At 30.6% G+C, this 20,613-nt stretch overlaps 1 protein-coding gene across 5 annotated transcripts in view; it reads right to left on the reverse strand.

Moving 5' to 3' along the window:
* Nucleotides 1-9,392: 9,392 nt before the first annotated feature.
* The window catches only part of LOC120774194, a 279,261-nt gene continuing 268,040 nt past the window's right edge, over nucleotides 9,393-20,613 (reverse strand). For 4 of the 5 annotated variants that reach the window (XM_040103628.1, XM_040103629.1, XM_040103626.1 and 1 more), the window contains 4 exons: nucleotides 12,424-12,647; nucleotides 12,013-12,319; nucleotides 10,079-10,291; nucleotides 9,393-10,006 (listed from right to left, as the gene is read on the reverse strand). In XM_040103628.1, coding sequence (XP_039959562.1) covers nucleotides 9,408-10,006; nucleotides 10,079-10,291; nucleotides 12,013-12,319; nucleotides 12,424-12,647 — 1,343 coding nt within the window. In that variant the 3' untranslated portion in view covers nucleotides 9,393-9,407. The remainder of the gene's footprint in view (nucleotides 10,007-10,078; nucleotides 10,292-12,012; nucleotides 12,320-12,423; nucleotides 12,648-20,613) is intronic. The other variant, XM_040103627.1, reaches the window with a different exon arrangement.

Consider the following 20,613-nt stretch of genomic DNA (forward strand, 5'->3'; position numbering starts at 1 on the left):
TTCTCGGCTGGAAAGTAGAGAGTTCAACTGGTGGCGTGTAAGTCGCAGGGGCTAGAAGAAGGCGCCTGACAGAAGATATTTGTCAAGCATTGAAGCAACTATTGAGCAGAGTGTCGAGGACGAAGCGCGTTGATTCCATCCACGGTTATGGAGCCTTTTTTCGAAAGTTCATAAGACCCAAAGAAGCAGCTCTCAAAAGGCGAGACCTATACTCTGTTGTATAGCATTTTCGCTCATATGTTCCACGGATACATTGGATTCAAATAAAGTCGGTCTATAGGCAAGTTTACGACAGCCGTTTCCTTAAGTTAGTTCAACTTGTCGCTTTGTCGTTAAAGAAGATCATTACGTTAAGATTCATTCTTCAACATACTTGTAAGACTAAGACGATGTGAGAAAAAAAGAACAACAAATGTTGGAACAAAATTGGAATTGAAACATGAAATGGAGTGGAAATAAAAAGTTGGAACAAAATGGCATTGGAACATTCAATATTGAATTTAATGCGCCTAAAATAAAAATACGTAAACATATTTTGAGGAACAAAGTGGAAGTGAAACATAATTTTGTTTTATTCTTTCAATTCAGCGAATTTTACTAATGTTGGAACTTTGTATGGAAATTGAATAGAAAATGAAAAAGTGTCGAAACAAAATGGAATTGGAACTTTAAATAAAATAAAATAAAAATCGAAGAAAATGGAGTGGAGTGACTACTATTTTAATGTAAATAGAATCGAAATAAAGGAAATAAAAATGAAAAGTGTTGAAACAAAATGGAATTGGAATACTCATAATTTAATCATAAAATAAATTAGAACATTCAAAATATAATTTGATGCGCTTAAAATAAAAATACATAAGAAATATTTTGTGAAACGATGTGGAATGAAACACAAAATTTTTTATATTCACATATTTTAGTAAATGGACTTCGAATATAAAAAAAAAGAAATGGTGTGGAAATGAAAAATAGGAACAAAATGAATTTGGAACATAAAAATCTAATTTAATGCGGCATTCAAACTTACTACTACTTTTATTGAAATAAAATGGAAATAAATCAAATGTAAATGAAAAATGTTGCAACCAAAAAAGTAAATTTAATGCGCAAAAATAAAAAAAACGTAAGAAATATTTTGTGGAACGAAGTGGAAATGAAATACACAAATTAGAAACTTTTTACACATAAATGGAACTTTTTATGGCAATTGAATGGAAAAGGAAAGAGTGTCGGAACGTAATGGACTTCGAATATCAATAAAGTAAATTTAATGGAAATAAAAATTGGAATAAAATGGCGTTTGTATATTAAAAATCTAATTTAATGCGACATACTTTCTACTACTTTCATGGAAATGGAATAGAAATAAAGCAAATTAAAAAGAAAAGTATTGGAACAAGATGGAAATGGAACATTCAAAATTGAATTTGATGCGCCTAAAATGAAAAGACACACAAAATATTTTGTGGAACGATGTGGAAATGAAACACAATAATTTTTAAATTTTTATATTCAGCGTATTTTATTTTCAATGTCTCATGCATTTTTGTAGCTTTTTTACAATGATTTTATTTGTACAGGTATTAATATGTTTTCTTGTGTGTGTTTGTGTAGAAGAAATGTGGGAAGTTTTTATCTGCTGATTTCTTTCAAATGCTTTAGTTGTAATCATTTACATTGAGACTGTATAACAGCACAAGAAGGGCACATGCACACGTATTGGTTAAATGTATTTCTTTTTTTTGTAATTTTATTTATCTTTATTTCAGGGTTTGGACTGCATATTTTTATTAAATTGTTTACACATTGAACTTTTTTTGTAACAAACAAATTTGTACGGTACACATATTTAAAATAATTTTGAAAAAACATGTAAGCGATTCTTTGTTAGTTTCTTATGCAGGGAACAGATGAAATGATTTTTTTAAACTGTTATCTAACGTTTATTAAAACACTGGCTGCCTGTGGTGGCTTCTGCTTCATATTTTTTCATAACAAAAAATTTGGTTTATTCTTTGTTTAGCTTAAATTTGTTCTCATTAGGTTGGTTTTGCTGTAATTACATATACACTTATTTAATTATGCTTACAATCTCGGTTTAAATTTTGTTAATTTATTTATCTTCTTTATACATTGGTGGGTTACAATTATTTCGAATGCATTTCTTTCATATGTATTTCTGTGTTTGTATGTATGTATGTATGTGTATGAGTAGGTTTGTGTACTCAGCGGTATGTATGTATGTATGTATGCACTATATATTCATGAACTCTCATATACACACTTTATAGACAATTTACTATTTTGTTACATATGTATATATGTTCATTAATTACCATTTAACAGCACAAATATTTTGATGAGCTATTCTCCAGTTGAGTTGTGGCCACTGTTAATTTAAAAATTGTTAAATAAACCAATAAGTTTATACAAAAATTTTATTTAATAGCGACCGTGGTGGTTGGCAGTGCAGCATTTGTGTTTAAAAATAGTTTCCAATAGAGATTTTGTTAGCGGAACATAATGAAAATGAAACAAAAATGTTGACACTTAAATATCTAGTTTATGGAAATAAAAATTCGCGCCTAAAATAAAATTGGAACGGATTGGAATTGAAACATATAAAAGGAATGCCATGGGATGCGAACATGCCTAACATAATAATTTTAACTAGCATTTATACAAAAATGATTAACTGAAAAAATGTTGAGGAACAATATGAAAGTGAAATGCTATGCTTCGAATTGAAATTGAAAATTGCCACATTTGTTGCTGTTTCATAATAAATATTATTTCATTAGCAAATATTGTGTGTGTAAATCAAATTTAAATAATAACCCAGGCCTGAAATATTATTGGAACGATTTGGAAATGAAACATTGAACAGAACGTTATGGAATTTGAACATAACAAATATAAAAATCATAATTTAAATGTGCAAAATTTGTTGATCTAACATACTTAATATTATTTTATAAGTACATTTTACATACATATAAAAATATATCATAAAAGTATAAGTTGAAACGAAGTGGAAGTGAGCCGAAAGAAATATAAAAATAAATAAAACTACAAAAAAAATCACAAAATTACATATATTTTTGGACAAAAAACAACTATAAAATGGATATAATTTTAATATACATAACATTAGAACACATTTTCAAAACATCTTGAAACGATATGGAATCAATGCGAAACGAAATGAAAATGAAACAAAAAGCTGTAAAAAAATGTAATTACATAATTGCTTAAATATAAGTTGAAATTAAGAAAAAAAAGGCATTTAGGAAATTGAAATATTTAAAATTAAATGGAATTGCGTGGAACAAATTGAAAATGAAACGAATTGCTGAAATTAAAAAAAAAATATTGCAGAAATATGCCGAAATTTAAAGATATTATATAAATATTGTTTATTAAAAATATTATATACTATGCAAGAAATTTTTATACAACTTGAAATTACTGAGAAACAAAATAAAAATGAAACGAAATGCTGAAATTAAAAGAAAATAATTGCAGTCATGTGCCAAAATAAAGAAAAAAAGTACAAATAAGCAAAATAATTTTGTTTTAACAAATTCAAATTGTTACGAAACGAAATGAAAATGAAACGAAATGCTGAAATTAAAAGAAAATTATTGCAGTCGTGTGCCAAAATAAAGAAAAGAAGTACAAATATGAAAAAAAAAATTTTGAAACAAAATGGCAATGGGGCGGAACAAAATAAAAATGAAATGTGTTGAAATAAAAACAAATTGTTGAAATATGCTGGAACTGATATAAAAAGTGTTGTAGTTAGGGTCTGCCCTGTTGGTACGCGGTGGAATTGAAACAAAAGTTAAAAAGTAAAAATTTTTATTTAGTTTACGGAATGTTAAAGCCGTTTTTATAACAACTGCTCTACCCACACACACGCTGCCGCCAGCAAACCGCTTTAAATCAATCTGTGTTTTTCTTTGCCTATTTCTTTAGAAATACTGGACTTCCTTTGGCGTTTGAATACCTATGTTTATGTTTGTATATATGTACAAGCTTAAAGTGTTTTGGGTTTTTATACATATATACATACACATTTATATGTTTGCTTTACTTTTTTATTATTATTTATTACTATTTTTATTTATTTTTTGAGATTTTATTGGTACATATTTACTTATATACCTACATATGTACAAACATATGTATAATAAATTTATGCGTTTGTAGTAAATTTCGCGCGATTTTGCTTTTGTTGTAGTTTTTTTTCGTCTAAATACTAAATCGTATCAAAATTTGTCGAGACCTTTTGCTTTTCACTGGTTTTTGAAAATTTTTTTGTATTTTTTTTTACTTTAAAGGTTTTTGTTTTAGTTAATTTTTTTTTATTTTTAATGTTTGCTTTTCATATTGCTAAATATAGTTTTTGTGTTATTTTTATTTTAGTAAATATATATATATATTTTTTTATTTTTTGCAAATAGTTAATTTTTTACAAATATTTTTTTTTACTTATTTTTGTTATTATTATATTTTTTTGTAGTTTTGTGTTGCTGTAGTATATTGGTATGCATGTATGTACATATATATGTATGTATGTTTGAGTTTTAATTTACACCCATTTTAAACTATTTTTACTGTTTTTTCTATTTTTCTTCTGATTAGTTGTAAATACATATGAATGTATGTATGTATGTGATTAAATTATTAAAAATTATATTTTCTTATGGAAAAATTACTTTTAACAATTTATATATTTTTTTTGGAAAATTACATATTTAAAAAAAAATTTACTTTCAAAAATTCATAGATATTTTTCAAAAATGTTACATTAATGAAAAATAATATTTTTTAGAAAATTATATATTTTAAAAAAAATTTTACTTTCAAAAATTCATAGATATTTTTGAAAAATTTTACATTAATGAAAAATAATATTTTTTAGAAAATTATATATTTTGAAATTTTTTTCTTTTAAAAATTTATACACTTTTTCAAAAATTTTATATTTTTAAAAAGTTGTATATACATATGAAAATTTTTTATTTAAAAATGTGTACTTTCAAATTCAAAATATTTTTGAATTATTATATTTTAGTGAAAAATTATATTTTTTGTAAAAATTATATGTTTATTGAAAAATTACATTTTGTTATTGAAAATTATATATTTTAAATTTTTTTTCCTTTTTAAAATTTCTAAATTTTTTTGAAAATTTTTTATTAAAAAAAATTATAATTTTATGAACAATTACATACATGTTTTTGAAAAATATTATTTTTTTTTGGAAAATTACGTTTTTAAAATTCGTTTTTTTTAAATCATGTACATACATATGCATATGTATGTACATAAATTTTGAAAATATACATACATACATATATGAAATTTTCAAAATTATATGTACATATATTTTTTTTTAAATTGAATTTTGTGCAAAAATTATATATTTACATCTTTTTTCTATTGAAAATTTTTTGTAATTTTTTTTTGAAAATTATAAACTTTTGCATAATCATACATACATATATTTTAATAAATTTTTCTGTTAAATATTTTTATATAGTACTCTTAAAATTTTTAAATTTTTGAAAAATTACATATTTTTGAAAAATAATATTTTGTTAAGGAAAATTTCATATTTATAAAAACTTCTCTTTTTAGAAGTTCATATATGTATAATTTTGAAAATTTTAATTGTGCAAAAATTATATATTTAAATTTTTTTCTATTGAAAATTTATATAATTTGAAAATAATATACTTTTGCATATGTACATATACATATGTATGTGTATATATGTAAAAAAAAAATTCTTTTAAATATTTTTATGTAGTATTCTTTTAAAAATTTGATATTTTTGAAAATTTCATGTATATTTAAAAAATTTTTTTTTTGAAAATTTAAATATTTTGCAAAATTATATATTTTAAATTTTTTTCCTTTGAAAATTTATATATTTTTTTGAAAATTTCATATTTTGTATGGAAAGTTACATTTTTTGCAAAAGTTTTATGTTTAAAAAATTTGAAAATTTGTATAATTTTTTGAAAACTATATACTTTTGCGAAAATAATATGTAAAAAATCTTTTAAATTTATGTATGGTATGCTTTTAAAATTTTAATTTTTTAAAATTTATTTATATATTGGAACTTTTTGAAAATTTTATATTAAAAAAAATATAATATGTTTTTGAAAATTTTCTATTTTGTGTTAAACAATATTCCTATTTTTAGTTTCTTATAATCCTCTATTTTTTTACAATAATTTTTCGCACTTCCATTTCTTTTCTTCTTTTATATCAGTTTGTATTCTCCTTTTATTTGTTTGTATGTATAAATATTTTGCTATGGACTGGTAGTTGCCATATTTTACAATATACAGTATTATTTTATATATACTTTTTTGCTGCTGGAAAGGTACGATTTGTCAATATACATACATACATACATATATTTTTCGGTCTTCATATAGGTACATAAATATATTTTTTACGCCACACATGTACAAATTAGCTTTTATTTATTTTTAATTATGCTGCAAAAAAGTGCTGTTTTAAAAATTCAGCCGATTGAAACTGTTTTTGTTAATTTTTTTAATTAAATACATTTTTTTATTTAATAACTTTTTATTTTTTATTTAATTTATTTTTCAGTTTTAATTTTTCCGTCAAATATACAATTATACTTGTAAAACGTGGCTATGTACATACATACATATATATAGTTAGTATATAATATACGTTTAATCTATGTTTAGTATATAAGGGTATAATTTACTATATTTATCTGTTAGTTGCTTGTGTTTGCGTGTGTAACGTTTTATATAAGTGTATATATATATAACTATAATTACATAGGTACATATGTATAATAATATATTTTTTGTAGTTTTTTAAGTATTACATGATTTCTTTTTTACATTTCACATATAAATTTTCCTAATTATGTACTAAATTTAGTTTTCACAATTAATTACACAAAAAATGCGCGTTTTTAATTAATATTACTTTTTATTCTATTTATTTTTTTACTCTTTGAACGGTTAGAATTTTTTATTGGCCTTTACCAAAAAACTGTTATTGAGTTTGTTTTTACATTAATGCATTTTTTTTTTCAAATTTACTTATTCCACGAATTTTAGCTACGAATTGTCGCAATTTTTACACATACATACACAGTAAAGTGTGAAAAAAATTTATTTATTTTTTCAAAATATTTTTCATTTAAACAAATTCTTTTAATTAAAAAAAGAAAGTTTTATATTAGTCTTTGTTTTTCAGTAAGCGTTTTGGTTCATATTTTGTTCTCATTCAGCATAACTATTTTCTCGTTTGAAATTTGCTCTCCCTCTCACTGTAAACCGTACTTAAGGTTTTCAGAAATTCTCCTTCAAACTTTAGTATATTTGTTCAAATACTATAAATTTATGTAGTTTTTATTCAATGGGGTGAATGTGACAGTTGAAGGCATGTTAGTTTCGATTTCGACACACAAATACTTATACATATATGTACTTCGAATAGTAAAGCATACTTTTAGGTGGTTGACATATACTGCGTGGTAATTTATACGCTCACATACATATATGGAAACATACAGTTAGGCGGGTATACATATTAATGTGCATAGTTGTTGGTTGGGCACAGCAAATGCGGCTAAGTTAAAGTTGACGTGGTGGTTGGTGTTGGTATACAGAGTTTATGGATATTAGAGGGTAAGGGAAGAAGTAAAATATTTTGTGGTAATGTGCCAAACAAAAATCCCATGTTTTTTATATCGTCAAAATAATTCAAAAACAAAAATTATTTATTATTAACAATTAAAAAAAAAATATGTATGTATATGTATAAATTGTTATGAAATGCCTGAAGAACGCCATTGTAATAAAACCAAACATCTTTAATTGTGTAAAAATACATAAAACATTTCAGTTTACATTTAAAGTGCACTTAAGATTGTAAATAAGCATTGAAACGATATGGAATCGGAACGGAACGTATTGGAATTTGAGTGAAACATGGAAAAAATTGCAGCAACCACTTCCACAATAAAAATACGCGAAAATAAAAATTATGTAGCGTAGAAAAACACTATAATCTCATAAGAAACTTAAAGGAAATGGAACAAATGTTAAATATTAAACAGAAAACCGAAACTATGTAGAAAACTTTTGTATTCAATGCAAAAGGTCATGAAAATCATTTTAAAATCGTTATGGAACGAAGTGGCATTGGAACAATATAATTCAACACCTTTAAAAAAAGTTGAAAGGCTAAAAAAAGCAATAAATAATGTAAAACTCAATATTTAAATAAGAAATGCAATGGAAATTAATATGTATGTACATATGTACATACATACATGTATTATATAAAAAGGAACGTAATAAACTGAAAAATGTACTAAATAAGGAACGAAACGAAAATTAATAAACTCTGTAACGTAATGGATAATCCTGGCATGGATAAAATGGTTAAAATGTGCTTAAACACGATGTGGAACGAAATGGAATTGGAACGGAACTAAATGAAATCGACACATAACAAAGAAAAAAACATGAGAAAACCCCCCTATTCTTTAGTGAAGAAACACATAATATTTGTGAGTAGAAACTTTTTTTCATACTTTTAAAGCTCGGGTAAAGTGCTGTGCGCCCCGAAGTGGGAATGGAATGTTTTTAATTAAAAAGCAACAAAGTTAAAACTCGTGAAAATTTTGCTGAGTATATTAATTTCCCTGTAAAACAATTTTTTGTGCAATTAGTTTAAACGAAATACAAATTATGGCAGTGGAACGCTTTGGAAATCATATATTCACTTTGTCTAAATTTCAAAATTGTGCGTGTTTTCATATCACGTCAAAGTTCTGCTTAACGAAAGAGTATAACGTCAGTGTATCCCAAAGATATATAAAGCTTTGGAGACAATTCAGGAATGAAACATTGATTTAAGTATTTTCTAACTTAAGTCCCGAGAGAGCGTTGAAATTGTCAAGGTGACCTGCCCACAAACCAAATACACTTACCACCAACTACCAACCACCGATCCTCCTCTACTCTTCATATTTAGTGCCTACGACCACTATTACTACCGCCACCATCGCTGCTGCCCGATGCGCCATCTGCCGCCCAACGCTTACGACGCGATTTTTGCATTTGAGCCGCAACACGACTCGTACTCGGTGCGACCTCAAAGCTCGCATACATCTCTACCTCGTTATCTAATGCGTCGTAGGTTTCCGTGGAGACGCCACGCACAGATATCGCGATCGCACGTGCATAGTGTTCGTCTTCCGCTTCGTCGTCGCCATCGGCATCACGATCATCACTTGTACGTCTCCTCATGACGACGCCGCAGCCACCGCCGCCACCGCCACCACCTTCACCATGCTCGAAATCAAAACTAACATTCTTACTATCTCATCCACCCCGATGCACTTGTACCGTCGCCTCGGCTGATTCTTGGCTGCGCAACTGCTGCCGATACTCGTCCAGCTCCTGCATGCGATAGGTGCCTAGGTTCACCTGCATCATAAGTGTCTCCATGATGCGTTCATTTTTGAGCGCTTTCGAGGGCAAGACCACCGTCAAGAGTTCGCTCGGTGAAATGCGACACAGATTGAGATCGCGCGTCAAACGTTCCATAATGCATTCGAACTCGAATTGTGTATCCTTATTGGGATGATTTTTCATTTTCGCCACCTTGTTTTTCGCCCACATTAGCATCGCTTCAAATTTGCGTATCTCGGGTGTTTGTAACTCTCGATTCATAATCATCTGCACCATCGATTCGGAGAGATTAAGATATTCGGGACATTTGAAGAGCGCATGCGCTTTGTTCTCCACAAAGGAGAGTATCATGTTGACCAACTCGGAGGCGGACGTGTAGCGCCAGTAGTAGTTCTCCAGCGAAATCAGCATCGGGCATACAACCTCGATGCGCAGGAACTGTTTGCAATGGTGAAAGCAAGCCTGCAACAGCTCGGGCAGATCATAGTGCTCCGCAGCGCATAGCAGACCTACAAGTAACCCCAAAAAATAGAGATATACATTATATTGCGCTCATCTTGAAATAATCTTCGGATGCTTACCTGGTATGGAGACACAGGTCAGCGGACACGTGCCCGTATGTAGATAATCCAACAGCACTCGAAATGTGTCTGGATCGAACTCGATGATGTTGAACTCTGTCTGCGCCAACTTCGCGCGATCGACCTTCTGTGCATCGGCACACACCGAGAGCCGCGGCACGGCCAGCTGATTATTGCCCGGCTTATCCTTATCCTTGTCTTTGCTGTCTCGATCTGCAGGGATAGAAGCAAAGCAGCGAAGAGAAACGAAAACAAAATTGCGCACGAACCGATAGACGAAATGAAGTTCATAAAAGGACATAAGTGGAACCGATGATTCGAAAAAATTAAGCGAGAAGTGTGGCAGTGTGGAAGTCGTGAGAAATATGAAATGTTTATGACAATGATATGAATGATAAAAAGAGAGAGAAAAACAGAAATGAAATGCAATTTTATGCATTACGATGAGTTATTGTTAGTTTTTTTGATAATGACCATTTTTATTTTATAAGAAAGTAAATAGCACAGATTTACGTACAAATTACAACATGAACGGTGAGGTGAAAAAGTGGCAAAATGTGTGGATTTGTGAATAAAAACACAGTAAAGTAACATATAAGCACGGTGAATATGTACTTATAAAGAAAAATATGAAATGAGCATGATTTTTTGTGTGTGGTGAGTTTGATAAAGCATTTTCTTATAGGAAATTTAGTTTTTTAAGTTTGGTGAAAAATTAAAAGTGTGGTGAGTTTTTCAAAATATAAGTTTTATGATATGAGATGTGTAATTTTTTTGTCCGATTATAACGGTATAATGATATATAATTTTAATTAAAGCGTAATATTGAAAATTCGAAGTTAGATTGGAATTCGATTTGTTAAAATCAAATGCATGGTTTTAGCACAAATATTTTGTTTATCAAAATATGTGGTGAATTTGTAGTTATTATATTTCCGACATGTTTTAAAGTTAAAGTTTTTTTAAGATATAGCAGTTTTTATGAAAGAAAATGGTTTGCATGTTTGTTTGCAAGGTGTGGTGAGTTTTGTGGTGAATGTGTTTTCGTCAATGTTTTTGTAACATGTTTATATTTTTAAAATTTCAACAACGGTGTGCCATATAGTAAAATGAATAGCAGGCTCAGCAAAATGTGGTGAATTTAACATAGTGGTTATGTATACATGTGGTGGTTTCATTGCCGTATTTGGTATATTTGGTGTAGCATGATTTGATATCGATTTTTTTCATTGATGCATATATTTCGCACAATTTGAAATTTTGTACATTTATTGGTGGTGAATATGATTCATAGACAAAATTTAACATAATATTAAGAAAAGATTTAGCATGACAAAGTTATTACGAGATTTGCGCACAAACAACAAATTTATTGATGGAGAGTTGTTTTATAAAGTGTGGTGAATTTCAAAATAATTTTAAAATATGCATAGATCCATAAAAGGAAGTTAATAAATTTCGTAAACAATTTGTTTGAGAATTAAAAAGCATTCGTGGTGAATAAAATGTACGTGGTGAATAAAGCAGACCGATGTGTAAAATTTTAAAATGCATTCAAATTTAAAATAATTATTTTTTCAATACGAAATCAAAATTAATATGACGTAAACTCGAAACACATCACATTACAAACGACAAAATGTGCCGTTGTCAGTGGTGAGTTTCAAAATATCGATTACACAAGCATTAGTTTAGTAGTAGTATAAGTTCGAGTATATTTATATATAAAAAAATAGTTCACAAAATACGAGTTCCAAGGCATTGGAGGCACCATCACAATAATCAACGAACGTTCAAGGTGTTTATTTTACACGGCAGACAGGGAAGATACATTACGAATTGGTTCAACACACGCACAGAGAGTAGAAGAAAGGAATAAAAAGAAAAAAAACACACATCGATATATTTGTATTCATGTGGACTGAGACTCTTACTGGAACAATCCGTTGAAGATATCCATTTCTTTTTATCCTCCGGATTCAGTTGATTCGTATTCTTATTACGTATCGAACGACCCCAACCGGCGGTGATGGTACCCAGCCGGCTAAAAGCGCGCTTCACCATAGGCGATGATGGCACACTCTTCGGCCGTATCGAATCGGAATCGGGCACTGTGAGATAGTTGTTGCTTTTCGGCTTTTGATTTTGCGGTGACACGAGTGAGGGTGCGGGGCGTGCGAAAATTTCGGCGACTGGTATTTGTGGCGAACCAAAACCGGTCTGTATGCCGTAAAGCATTTCCTGTTAGAATAAACAAGCCAGAGCGATTAATATTCTGTTGTGAGTAGCATAAAGTCGAGAGAGCGGGAGTGAGTGCCATTCCACCAGTTACGCTCTCCACTTACTTGAAAGACACGACTGCGCACACCCAATATCGCGCGTACGCCTATGAAACGCGCCTTCTGCTTCGACTGCCCCACTAGGAAGACTACATCGAAGAGATGCGCATTTTGTAGGCACGACGGTTCTTCGTTTAAGAATACACGTGTAAAATCTTTCGCCAACTGATCGTAGTCTTCAAACTGATCGCGCACCGAATCCAGCAGCGGCGAAGAGGGACGCATATGACCTGTGAAGACGAGAGAGAGAGAGTTAGAGATTGTGATTGAAAGAAAAAGTGGAGTTTTTGGAAGTGCTACGGTGAAAAATAGCGGTGTAAAATTAAAGGTTAAAAATTAGTTGCAAACTCGTTGAATAACTTTTTGAGAACTAAATATGCTTTAAGCGCGGATAATTTATAGATCAAAGGAGGTCATATCTTGCATATTGATAAGGGCTTCTATTCTATATGAAAAAATACAAAATTTGCAGAGCTAAGGTGCGACAAGTTCCAAGCAATGCATGCAGGCTGCAGTTAAGAGTTAGAAAGCTCCCAAAATATTTATGTCGAACATTCTTGTTATGGAAATGAAATTTGAACTCAGAAAATATATTTCTTTTTTGTTAATTAAATATATTTGAAAAAAATATTCCATTCTGAATTATAATTATAAAACTTTCTAAAGGCCGAAAGCTTCCAAAAGCTTAGTACAATAAAGCAGAGCTTTCAAGCTCAAAATCTCGCAATATTTTTTTTTTAACATAATATCAACAACTTTTTTTGAAATTTTTATACACTTTTATTTGTCAAAAATATTGCATACTTTTGGTTGCTACTATATCGTATTTTTGATAAAAAAAGGTGTGAAAATATCATATTGCAGGCAAATAAAATGTCTGCTAAAATTTTTATAAAGAAAAAAAATTTAATAATAATAATAAATTTAAACAAAAATATAAACAATTTTTAAATCTAGAAAATAAAACTTTTTTAAAAAGACAAAAAAAATGATTTTAATAATAATCAGAAATTAAAAAAAATATATAAAAAATTCTGAACTATTTTTGTTTTTCAAAAACTTTTCTTTTCAGTTAAAAAACACTTAAATTTAGAAAAATGTAAAAAAAATTAATAAAAAATTTCAATTTTCTAAAAAAAATTCCAAATTTAAAATTAAAAATTTTTTTTTTGAGTTAAACAAATATAATAAATTAATATATTATAATAACATTATTATAAATAATAAATAAATTAAATTTTGTTTGGAAATTAAATTTTTTTTCAAAAAAGTTTATTACTTTTTCTAAGTATACATGCACATGTGTTTTTTTTATTTAAAACAGTTTTTTCCTAAATGTAATATGTTTTTTACTAAAAAGTTTTGTTTTAATTTTCTAAAAAACATTCTAAATTTTCCAAATTTTCAATAGATTTTAAACTTTCCAATTTTTTTAATTAAAAAAATATAAAACCGTAAAATATTTTTTTAAAAACTAAAAACTTGTGAACATAGTATTAATTAATCTATTAAAAAATCTAAATTTTCAAATTTTTTGACTTAAAAAAAATAAAACCATGAATATTTTTTTGAACTAAACATTCGGTTTCTTAAAAGTTTTTTAATTTTTCTACATGTGTTTATTTAACTAAAAGAGTTTTTTTTAGTTAATAAAATATAAAACCATAAAATATATTTTTTGAAAATTAAAATTTTTTTTGAACTAATTTTTTTTTTTAATTTTTTTAAATACGTATGTAGATGTGTTGTTTTTTTATTAAAAGAAAAATATATTTTTGAAAACTATAGTTTTTCGAATTTTTTTTTATTTTTTCTAAAATTTTGGTTGTTTTAACAAAAAAAAAAAATTAAGTTTTTTAATTAAAATATGACATTTTTGTTGAAAACTAAATTTTGTTTCAAAAAATTTAATTTGTTAAAATTTTTCTAAATTTATGCGTTTTTTTTTCAACTCCACCCAAAAAACTACACAAAAACGTGGTATTGACACGTCTAGCTAACTGATCCACTCAATCACCAACGTTCATTGTAAAGAGTATTTTTGCTGCGCTGGAGAATATTTAAATGAAGTGATAAATGTAGGTGTATGTATGTACATATGTGTGTGTGCATATAGTTTGTAGGTATGTGTGTTGTTGACCTTATGTAACGAAACAATGTCGAAGTGGTGACACCAGGGAATATCAACACGCAGTGCTGAAAGTGGCAAAACGCCTTAAAGTATGCAAGCGTGCTAGTGGCAAAACTGCTTCTATTAGACTAGACAAATATGGGCTTGCTCCATTTTTTTTTGGAAAGTTTTCGTGAGCTATTTGTTTTGTGATCAGCAAGAAAATGCCTATATAAATAAGGGTATTAACTGTGTACACATATTTATTTGTCCAATTGTTGCTACACCGTATACTTATTTATACTCATACCTATTTATATACAATTTATATTTTGAATACTATATTTTTGGCATACTTTTACTAGTCTATTTTTGCCTCTTAACCACATATCATATATATGTATGTGTGTGTTAGCGGCGTGTGCGTGTGTGTTAGTGACATTTATTGTTTCCCTTAAATGCTGTGTAAGCAAGCAGTATAATGTGTTACGAGCACCTACGCAATAAATTCGTAAAATTTACTAACTCTAAGCAGCTATAGATGTTGCCACATGTCCTTGCTACCTGGCATCCTCCCAACCTTGTGGCTTTATGCACCCACACATTCAAAATTATACACATTCCTTCACACACCTTCAACTCTCGCACTTTCTTCCTGCGTTCTAATCGACGCTCGCTCGATGTGTCCTTGCCTGCTAACCGTAATTGCGGTTGCTCCTTTGTGTAGCCAAAGAAATGTCACAAGCTTTCTTTGTCATGTCCCTTTTATGCTCATTTAGCCCTTCACATATTCTTACTTATTCAACTAGCTAGTGCACTTTTACGTACTTCCACCAGCCATCGACCGCAGCTTAGTGCGGAAAGAGTTAATTGTCTTGCTGTTCGTATTCTACGAGTAGCACTCGATACTTGGCTCTTGAGCTCAAGTGCGCAATGCTCGATTGGCAGTTGAGATTGAGCTTGAAAAGCCATAAGTATGCTGCGTCTATTCATCGAAAGCTACTTCAGTTTAAAGCGACCGGCGTTTATGAGCTCTCCAGAGCACTCTAAGGTCCATGTAATACTGGTCACGGAAAGTTTTCAGAGTCAAAGACTTCCTAACCACTAAATAATTCCCATTTTGCTTGTCTAAATATCCACTTCCTGATTTCCGTTTCTAGCAGGACTTCACGGCGTCTTCAGAGTTGAAAATTTCAATGATCTGCTCTCTGGACCTTATTTGATATACTAAAAAAAAACATGCGCTGTTCATCCGAAGCTTCTTTGACTTCATAGGCTCTCTTCTGAAGTCTGGAATGCTTGAGCTCTGTATCCATTGTACCGTCTTGAATTATCTTTACGAGATCTTGTTTTACCTACATATTCCTTGGTTGGATTTGTGCACTAAACTGAACAGTATTACTTCCCATCCCTAGGTCCATTGAGTCACTAGTAACTAGAAGATGGTCTCTACATCTGTTGCTGGTATTTTTAGCTATTGACAAGTGAGGCGAATCTTCGGGATTCGGATCTAACCTTCATTCGAAGCTTCCCTGACTTCATAGGCTCTCTTCTGAAGTCCGGAACGCATGAACTCTGTATCCGTGGTACCGTCTGAAATTATCTTTAGAGATCTAACTTTACCTACTTATTCCTTGGTTGGATTTGTGCGCTAAACTGAACAGTATTACTTCCCATCTCAGGGCTATTGAGTCATTAGTAACTAGGAGATGATCTCTACATCTGTTTCTGGTATTTTAAACGTATGACAAGTGAGGCAAATTTTTGGGTTTCGGGATCTACATAGGCTTTCTTCTGAAGTCTGGACCGTGTGACCATGGTACTATCTTGGATTATCTTCAGAGATCTTGCTTTGCCTACCTTATTCATTGGTCGTATGATAAGTCAGGCAAATCTTCGATATTCGGAATCTAACTCTTTTCTGGCGTTAATTAGTCAAAGATCAAACCCGCACTTTGGAACTCGGTACCTAAAATCTGGATACCCCAATTTTTTAAACCGTTATATCATAGCGAATGGGTTACAAAACTGGCTCTATGCTATTACAGATTTATTGCAAGTTTCACCCATATAATAATTCGAGTTTTTTAAATTTTTTGAAGTTTTAGAATGAAGATAAGATCCCTGTGTGAAAGTAGCGCTTTGTAATAGCTTTAGAGCTGGGTTTCTAACGATTTCTATTACTTAAGGTTGTTCGAAGCGAAAATCGAAGCATTCAAAACTAGCCTTCGAGGCTTAGTTGCATAATTTATGCGTCTTCAGACTTCCAACTCCAACGACCACCCTAACAATGTCCAGGGAGGCGCCTATTTTCTGCCGTAACACACAATTACGCCGCCTTAAAGTGCGCTTACACAGCAACTCTCATGTGCTTTATATGAAATTTGTCACACACACATACGCATAAACAGAGTTCTTCATGTTTCTTATGCGCTTTTGTTAAACCAAGCATTTTGCTTTTTTTTGCATTGTTCCTTTTTCCTGCGCTTTTTATATTACTATTTTTCATCCACTTATATAATATGCGTTTCTTCAACAACATATGCTTTTGTTATCGCTCACTCACTCACACGACTCGCTGCCGCATGTTGTTGCGAAGCATCATCCAGCTTAGCGCCGCCAAAATCTAACGGAATCTCCGCATGATTGATGGGATTTTCGCACGCAAATATTTTGTGGCAGACGTAGGCGGGGTGTGAGCAAGTCGTCGCAGCCGGTGGACGGAGTGATTGTACTTATATAAATATAAGACTGAAAGTGGCATGAAGACGTCTGTAATGGAGTGATGGAACTCATCAAACAAATGTATTCTTGTATGTGCGAGTGAGTGATCTGTTTTGTTGGAATTTTTGTTTTTTACTTTATGTGCGACGCCATAGTGGTCTGTGGTATGAGTTCATTGATTGAAAGGGGGTGCGAAACGCACAAATTTGTGTGCTCAGAAGTGAGTACAATTGGCTGGATGGAGGCGAGTTTTGGAAGATTGAAAGAAGACAGTTTTGTTTGAAGTTTGTTTGGGTCAATTGTTGAGGTTTTGAGGCTTAACAGAAAAATAATTTATGATGTTGCATAGAGGGGTGTGTACTCATAAGCCTGTGTAAGCTGGAAGGTCGCTTATTGATTCGTTTTTAAAGACTGCAATAGTTAATTTGTTTAAGAACTGAGCTCCAAGAGCTTACATGTGCTTGGCAGCGCACGCGGTTTCAAAATATTTTAAATTTTTCTTCCAAACTATCGACTTATGTTCTTCTCTGAAGGCTCAGCACATCTCTGTTGTTGTTAGCTAAAATCAACTGAGCGTAATGTTCAAATATTTTAAGCGGTCTTTACGTTCTCCTTTCAAAGACGAATCGGGCGAGTTCACTGTGTCAGCTAGCAAGTGAAAAGTGCCAAGGCTTTTCGTACACTGAAGTGTTAGAACTGCTAAGTCGCCTGTTTTATCTGTGTTTGATTTAACCCTTTTATTTCGTAACCATGGAAGAGATTTGACTGAAGTTACAATGATTGTATAAAACATTTTAAATCCACAAGCGATGTTAGGGTGAGGAAAAATAACTGGTCGAAACTGGTATAATTTGCTTTATTAGTTTAAAGTCTGCGAAAAATTGTATATAGTATTTTAAGTTCTCAACTGATGCCAGGGTAAGAAAACAGAACTGGTCGAAACTGGTATAATTTTTTGTATTAGTTTAAAGTCAAGGAAAAATTGACTATAATATTTTAAATCCACAAGTGATGTCAGAGTGAAAAAACAGAACTGGTCGAAACTGGTATAATTTGTTATATTACTTTAAAGTGTGCTTCGGTAGTGATTTTTTGATCGATTTTGAGAGAAAGTATTAATCTAAGCAAGTACGGGTCACTTTATTCTTTAAAGATTCACCGTACTTACATATAACAGTCCATACTCAAAAGCTTCCCAGCTAAAAGAAATGTTTAAGTTTTTTTTTTAATTTTAATTTTATGTAAAATCTTGGTAACTATTACCTTGAAAGGTCACTCGAAGAACTTATTACACATGTTTTTGGATGCGATGAATTGCAAAATTTTTAGGTTATGTATAATTTATGAGCCACCAAGTTGACAAATCGTCAATTTTGCTAAATATTTTTATAAATATATGTATATAAATTATAATAATGATAATAATGGAAATGCTACTTTAGTACCTACAACAGTGGGCGTACAGACTTCCTTTGATAAGCTGCGCTGATAAGTTTGGTTTGCTATATTTAAGTGCATACTTCAAGGCGCTTATGCGTACTTTTCTAACTCAAGTACAGTAAACATGCGGATATGAATGTGAAATTCGTAGAAAAGAACACACATAAGCAGGTAGCTTGAGGTTTTGCTATCGCGATAATAACAAAAACAAACACAAATTGCTAAGCGTATAGGAACCAACAAATCACAGCATGATATATGATAATAATTTGTTATTGTTACTACATGCTTGAAGCATATGCTCGGAATTCTGTCTTGCCGCGCACATATCCTGTCAGTCATTGGAACGTATGCTAAAGCCCACGAGAATCAAAACAAGCAATATGTATGTATGTATGTATGAGTGCTTACGCACTTCCGCAAATAAATGCATAAATAAATACAATATGTACTTGTGGCAGAAAGCAGGATATGTACGCGTGTCAAAGGTTGTGCGGGTTGCTATGCTCTTGATACACCTAATGCAACGCCCAAAGTAGGCAATATTTCTTTCAACACAGCTAGTTGCTGTAATATGCACACACACACACCATATGTAAATATGTTTCGGATGTTGCATAAGTTTAACTTCGACACATGCTTGCTGTCAGCTAAACTGACTAGCGCTGGGCTGGCCCAGAAACCTGTGTTGGCCGCTTTTTTGTCGTGAAGCCTCGAGCGTACCACTTTGATTGCTTGTAATTGATAAGAGTTTTTGCCACAAACTTATGTAGGTAGCAGAAAAATGTAGCACGGTACAAATTTGCAAAGAAGAGGTGCAAAAACGCTACAGCGCCTGAAAGTAGATAGCAATATTCTCTCGTGTATTTGCTTAATTTACGCTAGAGTAGAAATTTATCCTTAATCGAATTAAATTGTGCGACACTGATTTGTGTTGGCTCCTTTTCGCTTTACGTAGTGCCCTTATTTAGCTTTGGCATAGTTAAGCGCGCCTCATACTATGCTCAATAAAACAATTGTTGGACATGTGACGCATACAACTATTAATCATGGCCGACAATCTAAGCGCAAATTGCTGAACATGTTGTCTTACGTGTGTAGATGTGTTTATATGTACATACATACATACTCTCTTACTCCACTTGCTTTTTCCACTCGGATTAAATGTGAAATATATCGACATTTGACATGTCTACCAAGCTTGTATATTTCACACTAAGCTGATTAGAATGCAACAGCAATTAGTGTGCGAGCAACCAATATATTGAACCGGAATTGATAAGAGAAAATGTTTGGTTTCGAAACGGATTTGCTTGCATGTGTAAATTGTGGTGTGTTGAGTAGGGCGCCAACTAAGAGGTGGTAATTAGTGTGAAAGCCTAAGGATATATGGCAGAGAGTACAATGTTTTCACTTAACTGACAATACAGTATTAAGGAAGTAATAAAATTACTTAAATTTTCGTAAAATACCTACCAATTTAAACTGACATAAACTGGTATAACAATTTTTATTGAAAAAAAAATAAACAAAACTAAGCTATGGCGTAGTATGAAAGTAAAACCAGCTTTTAAAGTGCTTTGAAAAAGTGGTGTAAACTGGTCGAAAAGTTGTGTGGTTAAAAGATGCAACTTTTGTATTGATTTTTGCAAGAATATGTCTAAGTGATTGTTAAAAACATTAGATAGCGCAAAAACCAAACTGGTATAAAATTTTTAAAATGAAGATTTCAGTTATACAAATAAAGTTTACGTACATAACAGTTTTCAATGATTGTTTCGTGGTTTGTAAATTTAATAAAGTGCATATACATGCATGATAAAGTGGTATAAATAAAAGTTCACTCGCTGTTGGCAGAAAATATGCAATATGAATTTTTAAAGAACTTAAAAGTATTACTATAATCATTAAATGTAAAGGTA

The sequence above is a fragment of the Bactrocera tryoni genome, chromosome 4 (assembly GCF_016617805.1).
Source record: "Bactrocera tryoni isolate S06 chromosome 4, CSIRO_BtryS06_freeze2, whole genome shotgun sequence".
Classification (NCBI taxonomy): Eukaryota; Metazoa; Arthropoda; class Insecta; order Diptera; family Tephritidae; genus Bactrocera; species Bactrocera tryoni.